General features: G+C 41.6%; 1 protein-coding gene across 1 annotated transcript; it reads left to right on the forward strand.

Annotated features, from left to right (window-relative positions):
- Positions 1-362: 362 nt before the first annotated feature.
- On the forward strand, positions 363-8,220 carry LOC129823076 (serine/threonine-protein kinase RIO3-like). Its single transcript, XM_055881805.1, has 13 exons — positions 363-709; positions 1,229-1,347; positions 1,889-2,031; positions 2,294-2,401; positions 2,607-2,716; positions 2,930-3,073; positions 3,247-3,374; positions 3,667-3,849; positions 4,000-4,159; positions 4,342-4,422; positions 4,574-4,663; positions 5,102-5,209; positions 7,534-8,220. Exons 1-13 carry the CDS (start codon positions 674-676, stop codon positions 7,645-7,647), a joined length of 1,524 nt encoding a protein of 507 aa, XP_055737780.1. The 5' UTR covers positions 363-673; the 3' UTR covers positions 7,648-8,220.
- The last annotated feature ends 780 nt before the right edge of the window (positions 8,221-9,000 follow it).

Raw genomic sequence — 9,000 nt, forward strand, 5'->3', positions numbered from 1 at the left:
AATTCTATTGAAATCAATTCTCCGCTTGGTGCATTTTAGGCGATATCACTCCTTCACGGAGTAAATGGGACTTAATTGGGCGCTAGTTCAAAAAAGCATGAATTAGCATGAATTGCGTGAGCAACAGGTACAAGATTACAAATATTTTTTCGAGATATGAGATAATTAACTTGTTCTCTATAATATCGTGTAGCTTTGAAATTACGTTATTTTGAAGAAAATAAGCAAGTTTCTCGACTCAAACTCTTGACTTTTAGAAGGGATTTTTGACGAATAGTGTAGCAAATGCGTGACGCAGTAGAACAACCTGAACGCGATTGGTCAACAGTCTGCTGGGCGGAGCGTTATACGTTGCTCTATTCATTCCCGGCTGAGTTTCTTCTCTCTTCCTTTTCTAATATCTCTGGAACAACGCAAAGCAGAATTTGCTCTACAGCTCTCGTAAAATCCTTGTCATTTAGAAAGAAATCTGTTCATTAGTGACATTAACTTTTATTTGGCTTAAGATAACACATCTTAACGGTTTCATTATCGTGTCTAATTCAGGAAACGAAAAAAGGAGACTGTTTGTCGTCGTAAACGTGTTGCTAGCTAAGATTATTGCTCGTCAAGTTCGACATCTGACTGTCTGAATTACTGCTGCTGTCAAAGACTGAAACTCTGGGCTGCTGTCATGGATCAAATAGGGATCACTGCAGAAGGACCAAAGGTGAGTTGGTTTGCTAATTTAGCTAATCAGTCCGACATTCTTGACATGTAATATGGCCCTGGTCGTGGCGAAAACCAAGCCTTAAAAGGCTCGTCTTGGGGAGGACAGATTAACGTGACCTAAATTAGTTTTAAATAACGTTACAGACATACATTAATCGATCTACTGTAGCGCTAATTCACATTTGTATCCATCAACAGCCAACTCTGATAGCGACTAACAGTTAACCAACAGGCTGACGTGCTTCAAACGTTGGCTAATTCTGAATAAGTAACTAACGTATTAGCTAGCAAGCTATATTAATGTTAGACAAGTCGCGGCATGTCCCTGGCCTGGCTTTTGTGATTGACAGGGTGGCTAACGTGTGTATAGTTAGCTTAGAATGTCAACTAATTGGTTAACTACTGCTTTATTCAAGTAGTTATTCAAGCACATAACGAGTACATCGATATGTTAGCAAAGGGAAGCATCATGTTGGACTGTATTTCTGTTTGCTAATTTGAATGTATGGTCCTTCAGAGTCCATGGGGCGCCACCACTACCAAGGTGGTGTCACCATGCTCCCTCGCTGACGTCATGAGCGAGCAGCTGGCCAAGCAACTGGATGAGGAAAGCAGTGCTTTCCCCGATTCCCCAGAGTAAGTGCCATAATAATAATACCATCAATATCCCTATCCCTTACACCACCGGTCTGTGTTGTCGATTCACTTTAACCAATTTGTAAATAGCACACCCAACGACCTCATCCCCATATTATTACTTACCCTCTCTACTTGCACATCTATCACTCCAGTGTTAATGCTAAATTGTAATTATTTCGCCTCTGGCCTATTTATTGCCTACCTCCCTGCTCTTCTACATTTGCCCACACTGTACATAGATTTTTCAATTGTGTTATTGACTGTATGTTTGTTTATGTTTAACTGTTGTTTTTGTCTCACTGCTTTGCTTTATCTTGGCCAGGTCGCAGTTGTAAATGAGAACTTGTTCTCAACTGACCTACCAGGTTAAATAAAGGTGAAATAAAATAAAAACTTGAAAGGACATGGTCACCCTCTTGTCTAGCGTAGGCACTGGTGTAGGCACTTCAGTGTCAATTGAAACTAGCACCGCACTCACATTAGGTTATTGTGGGGGTGTAGGACGGCATGTTAATGTCCAATATCCTATGTGTTCTAGTGCCAATGCTGCTCTGGATGCCGGTGAGGAGCCAGAAACGGACTGTGATCTGATGCTGGCTCAGATGCTGCAGATGCAGTTTGACAAGGAGTTTGACACCCAGCTGCGCACGGAAGAAAAAAAATTAAATGGGGATAGCAAACGTAAGCCTATGAACAAGTCTGGTATTGGAACAATACAAGGGTTGTTTTCATTAGATACTGAACGTTATATAACAGACTGAAACGGGGAGAGAACACCTGGACCGCTCATTTTAGTTTTCCGTATCAAAACATTTTCAAGTGTTTTGTACCCTAGTAAACATGACAAGGTTTCTAGAATGTGTAAAAAAAAAAGAGAAAAAAAAGAATGAACTGTAGTGGAATTATGAAGAATTTGAGAGATAATTGGTCTTTACTGTTGCAGTGTCCATCTCCTTTGAGAACTATCGCATGGTGCACCCTTACGAGGACAGCGACAGCTCCGAGGATGAAGTTGATTGGCAAGACACTCGCCACGACCCCTACAAAGCCGGTAACGTCCATCCCTTTATAATTTTACCCCTATATCAGTATTGATGCTAGGCCCAATACATCTACATTATACTTGTAACGGGTCAACATCTTGCTGCATAAAATATTGGTTGCTGTTGATTGGTGGTTGTTTTATGTTAAAGCAATAGTCAAACTTACTACATCAACCTTTTTTTTTCTTTTTCTTTTTTCTAAATGTGTTCCAGATAAGCCCACGACAACTCCAAGAAAAGGCTTTACTGGGAAAGGCAAGAACATCACTACTAAGCACGATGAGGTTGTGTGTGGCAGGAAGAATACTGCACGCATGGACAATGTAAGAGCGATAACATGTTCACCTTTTGCCTTGGTTCAGCGTTGTTCTATAGATAGACACATGGGGGAAATTGTATGAGTAGTAATTAGCATCATTAGCATTTGTCTCCATTTAGCTTTGAAATGTGTGGCTTAATTTGTGTACACACTAATGTGAACATATCCCAAACTGTCAGCCTTTTTGTAAATCTCCCTCTCTGTCTTGTCCTCCCAGTTTGCCCCAGAGATCAATGTGGGAGATGGGCTTGGCATGGACCTGAAGCTCTCTAACCAGGTGTACAACTCCCTGAAGCAACACTGCTACTCTGAGCAGCGTCGCAGTGCCCGACTGCATGACAAACAGGAGCACTCCACTGCTGTGAGTCTATGCAAAAGGAGGAATTGACAATACAAAAAATAACTTGAAAATGACAACAAAATGGCCTCATGCCATGTTCAGATCTGTATAATATTTTTTATATATTTTAATTCCATCATGATTATCCACTTCTGCTTTCTTTTCTGTCCTTTTCTCCCTTTTTTCATTCACAGGAACAAGCAGTGGACCCAAGGACCCGTCTGCTCATGTACAAAATGGTGAACGCAGGCGTTCTGGAGAACATCAACGGCTGCATCAGCACTGGAAAGGAGTCTGTGGTGTTCCACGCAAATGGGGGAAGGTGAGGGTGACATCATGACAAGTTGTGTCGCAAGAACCCACACCTTGAATTGACTGACCCAAGGCGATTTATCACCTGGCCTGATGAGTCAGATCAGGAACTTTCATTGCCTGAAGTTATGTCATGACATTTACATTGTCATGATTGACAGAGACACTATAGCAGTAGATTAATTTGCCATAGTTGTAGTATTTGTTTAAAAGTTTGTGTAGAACTGCCCCCCTAAATGTCTCTGTTAATTAAGTTGTAGTTGGTTTCTAAGGTTTTCCAATACTGTTGTTTTTTCCCCCAGCATGGAGGAGAAGGCTGTCCCAGATGAGTGTGTACTCAAGGTCTTCAAGACCACGCTCAATGAGTTCAAGAACCGCGACAAGTACATCAAGGATGACTACCGCTTCAAGGAACGCTTCAGCAAGCTGAATCCCCGCAAGATCATCCACCTCTGGGCTGAGAAAGAGATGCACAACCTGGCTCGGTGGGTGGTGGTGACGTCACTTAAATGGACCAACACCAATTCACCTCATTTATCTAAAAACTCAGTTCAAATAACTTTATTTGATTTTTTATATCAGATTCCAATGCTCCAACTGTGTTACGGCTCACTCTCTCTTCCCCACTCCATCAGTATGAAAAAGGCTGACATCCCATGCCCAGAGGTGGTGGTTCTGAAGAAGCACATCCTGGTGATGTCGTTCATTGGCAAGGACCATGTGCCGGCTCCCAAACTTAAAGAAGCCATGTTGGGCTCTGAGGACATGAACAGGGCCTACTACCAAGTGCTTCATGTGAGTGCAGCTGCTGTTCCGCCATGCACAAATGTAGACGTTACTTATGTTGTGTATTTACGTACGTCATAGTAATATCTGGTTGTGTGTACTAGTTTCAAAGAGATGAGTATCCTCAGAACACGCCCTGACTGAGAAGTATAATTCTGGATTATGACCCCTGGGTGTGTCTGTCTTTGTAGATGATGCAGCAGTTGTATCAGGAGTGTAACCTTGTTCACGCTGACCTGAGTGAATACAACATGCTGTGGCATCAGGGGAAGGTAGGCTATTTAGCATGTTTGTCTAACCTTTATTTATCCAGGTGGGTCAATCTACACCTTATTTTTATACCTGATTCCTCATGGTTAATTTTAACTGGAAATTCTGGCATGAGATTTTACCTGAGTGATTTAATCATCTTGTTTTATGTAGGTTTGGTTGATTGATGTAAGTCAGTCCATTGAGCCCAATCACCCTCACGGCCTTGAGTTTCTGTTCAGGGACTGCAGGAACGTGGCTACGGTAAGTTGGCTCACAGTGATGCAAGTACTGTAGGTTTAAATTGCCTAAAGTCCTGATTTGCATAACAAGCTCTGTCTCACTGCAGAATTCATGTGCTTCCACGTTCTCCAAATGTCAAATTTCGAAGTGTTTTCGTTACTCCTGCTGCTGTCTCGTTTCCATTTCTTCAAACGTTAAGGCTTGAGTTTAGTCACTCATTCTGAATGGTTAAGGGTTGAGTTTAGTCGATCATTCTGAATGGTTAAGGGAAGGGTTCAGGTACATTTGAATGGATGTGGTCCTGTATATTTAGCTGCCACACCTCAAAACATACGATAAGTGTTGGAAACTGAGCGACAGTCAAAACAAAATATGTCCACTATTCTTACATCCGGTTTTGTATCAGTGACACGCTGGTGGTTTTAATAACAAGATATAGTTTTTATCTCATCTCTGCAGTTCTTCCAGAAGGGCGGGGTGTCGGAAGCCATGAACGTGTACGAGCTCTTCAATGTTGTGTCTGGGCTGCAGCTCAGCGGTGACAGCGAGGCTGACTTCCTTGCCCAGGTCAGAAAACATTGAGGCCCCTATGAGGGTATTATTTCTCTGTTGAAGATTCATGTAGTTGCGTTGAATTTATAGAACTAACTTTTACAGGCAGTTTAAAGTGAGCTCTTGTCTTATCTAGAGTCCCACACACAGCAAAATCTATCATGCACTGAAGTGTCCTTTTGGGGTGGGAAATGTTTATACTACACTGAACAAAAATATAAACACAACATGCAACAATTTCAAAGATTTGACTTACAGTGCATATAATGAAAACAGTCCATTGAAATAAATTCATTAGAACCCGATATATGGATTTCACATGACTGGGAATACAGATATGCATCTGTTGGTAACAGATGCTCTTTATTTTTAAAAGGTAGGAGAAGATCAGAAAACCAGTCAGTATCTGGTGTGACCACTATTTGCCTTATGCTGCTCGACATCTCATACGCATAGAGTTAATCAGGCTGTTGATTGTGGAATGTTGATCCACTCTTCTTCAATGGCTGTGCAAAGTTGCTGGATATTGGAGGGAACTGGAACATGCTGTTGTACATGTCGATCCAGAGCATCCCAAACATGCTCAGTGGGTAACATGTCTGGTGAGTATACAGGCCATGGAAGAACTGGGACATTTTCAGGTTCCAGGAATTGTGTACAGATCCTTGCGATATGAGGCCCTGCATTATGCTGAAACATGAGGTGATGGATGAGTGGGCGATGAATGGCACGACAATGGGCCTCAGGATCTCATCACGGTATCTTTGAGCATTAAAATTGCCATCGATAAAATGCAATTGTTTGTCTGTAGCTTATGCCTGCCCATACCATAACCCCACCGCCACCATGGGGCACTCTGTTCACACCGCCAAACACTCTCTCTGCCATCTGTCCGGTACAGTTGAAATTGTGATTCATCTGTGAAGAGCATACCTCCAGCGTGCCAGTGGCCATCGAAGGTGAGCATTTGCCCACTGAAGTCGGTTATGACGTTGAACTTCAGTCAGGTCAAGACCCTGGCGAGGATGACGATCACCAGATTAGCTACCCTGAAGTGGTTTCTAACAGTTTGTGCAGAAATTCTTCAGTTGTGCAAACCCACAGTTTCATCAGCTGTCCGGGTGGCTGGTCTCAGATGGTCCCGTATAAGAAGCCGGATGTGGAGGTCCTGGGCTGGCATGGTTACAGGTGGTCTGCGGTTGTGAGGCCGGTTGGACGCACTGCCAAATTCTTTAAAACAACGTTGGAGGCGGCTTATGGTAGAGAAATTAACATGAACTTCTCTGGCATCAGCTCTGGTGGACATTCCTGCAGTCAGCATGTGTTAAAGGAATTTAATTCCTTTGTTTATCAACAAATTCAATTAAAACACTCTGCCCATACATAAGAATTTGTAAGATAATTATCAGCATTAAATGGACAGAAACCAGTCTTAAAATCAATCAATCAATAGCGTTTATTCTCGAGTACTGATCATAATGCATTTCACATCAGGTTATATAATAAAGATGATGTCATAGGTTTTAATGTCCATCCTCCTCTCGGATACAATGGCAGTATAGTTAGAGTTCTCATTACTGTCTGCCACCTGTTAAACTATCTGCAACCAACCCAAGGTCTTTCCCCTCCCTGGGTAGATGCATCATTCAAGCCTGTCTGAAGATAAACCCATTCTAACAAGGAACATATAACATTCAACATTACGATTATAATAAGATTCATTCTCACAGTAACATAGTAGTATTCTGCTTAGTTAAAATTCTAAGTCAAATGTATACATATTTTAGTCATTAAACACAAAAATCCCGTAACCACATGCCAATTGCACGTTCCCTCAATTTGAGACATCTGTGGCATTGTGTTGTGTGACACATCTGCACATTTTAGTGGCCATTTATTGTCCCCAGCACAAGGTGCACCTGTGTAATGATCATGCTGTTTAATCAGCTTCTTGATATGCCACACCTGTCAGGTGGATGGATTATCTTAGCAAATGAGAAATGCATACTAACAGGGATGTGCACAATTTGTTAGAAATTAACTTTTTGTGCGTATTGAACATTTCTGGGATATTTTATTTCAGCTCATGAAACATGGGGCCAATACTTTACATGTTGCGCTTATTTTTGTTCAATGTACAATTTGACCCTATTCCATCAAATCAAATTGTATAGATATAGTGCTTTTTGTCAAAGTGCTTACCAGAAACCGGGGATTATAGTATTTACTTTCATACAGTTTGTAGACTACCTGTATGCACATAATTAAGTTGATGGGTTACTTTCCTCTACGTCTTTGTGATTTTTGTATTAACACTGTCCTCACTTTTCGTTTTGTAGATTGAGGCACTGGAGAAGATGAATGAAGACCACGTGCAGAGAAGGGGCAAGAGAACCTACTCCTCCAGCACCAGCGACGGGGGGCCTCCACTATTACACCACGAGGATGATTAACGATGAGATGTTAGACACCATGATTAGCTCCATGGATCCTGTTCAGTTGATTCTGTTTGAGAGAATGGGCGAGTAAACCCCCCCAAAGGTCTTTCATCACAATGAGGGACACAAGGTCGAAAGGTCACTGCATCCCAAGATGCTGCACTGGGGGCAGTGGGCTGAAAAGCCTCCCATACACCTCCATGAAATGTCAACATCTCATTCCATTACTACGATTGTAGATGGAATGGATGGGGACGTCTAAGGGGGGACATGACGGATGCATCTACATGCGTACACAATTATTGCTTTTTTTAAAATTAGATGGTATTCAGCATTTATGACATTAAGTTATCTTTACAGGTGAACTGAGCTCGAATGAAAAGACCTTTGCGTTATATGAATGGAACAAATTGCAATCCAACATTTGGTGAAGAGCCCTAGTATGTGTCAATTAATATTTTAATCATGAAAGGTGCAGTCATGAATGAAGACACAATGTCATTGGTTCCGAGATGCATTGATTGTACAAGGGAACTGTGTTTTCTGTGATCTTCAATATAATGGTGGAAATAAATGGCATAAATTTTAGTTATGCTTTGTCAATAATTTTACTTTGCTCTGGACAAATCGAGCAGAAGCAGCTTGACAGGAGACACCAAACTGCTCTTAAACTAAGAGTTATAAAACCATACATACAACAAGCAATCTATATGTAACTATAACATGTCAATATTACTCAGTTAGCCAGTCCAACTTGTATAAAAGCCTGCAGAAACCACCTATATCTTATTTGAGTGTTCGATTTCAGTTTGACAATCGACTTTTATTTTGAATGTAGCGTTTAGCCGCATTCATGTCATGTTGGAAACTCGGAAATATCTGACTTGCTAACCTAGGCGGTAGAGTCGAATCCGGGGTTTCCCACCAGGGAGGTACCAGAATCAACAGCTAGGAAGCTTTACGCAAATTACATTTTTAACTCGGAGGTCCCTAGTTTTCGACATGACATGAACGCAGCAATACCACAGACTGCGTTACCAAAGACTTTTATAACTAAACCAAGAGACCACAGTGTCGTTTCCTATGGGAACAAATGTGTCATTTTGGACAGAACAAGAAGGAGGCATCTGTATATTTCCGTTAGGGAACGCCTACTTTGTGAAGTGCGCGTGTGCAATAACTCAATTCGCCTTTGCACTCCTAAATAACGCGATATAAAAAGTGTTTTGGCAAAGGGTAAAGTCTACAAAACTTATTCCACTCAGTTCATAACATATTTTCGTTTTAGAAAACGGAAACTGTATTGAGATCAAATGTTTTGTCGATGAGAAAATGTCGGCCAAAATCCATCTTCTCCCGCTGCCGGCC

This window comes from Salvelinus fontinalis, chromosome 25 (assembly GCF_029448725.1).
Source record: "Salvelinus fontinalis isolate EN_2023a chromosome 25, ASM2944872v1, whole genome shotgun sequence".
NCBI classification, from domain to species: domain Eukaryota; kingdom Metazoa; phylum Chordata; class Actinopteri; order Salmoniformes; family Salmonidae; genus Salvelinus; species Salvelinus fontinalis.

Coding starts and splice junctions, on each gene's coding strand:
- LOC129823076 (XM_055881805.1), top strand. CDS start 674: ATGGATCAAATAGGGATCACTGCAGAAGGACCAAAG. Junction 3,074..3,246: donor AACAGGAGCACTCCACTGCT/GTGAGTCTATGC, acceptor TTTCATTCACAG/GAACAAGCAGTGGACCCAAG. Junction 3,375..3,666: donor TTCCACGCAAATGGGGGAAG/GTGAGGGTGACA, acceptor TTTTTCCCCCAG/CATGGAGGAGAAGGCTGTCC.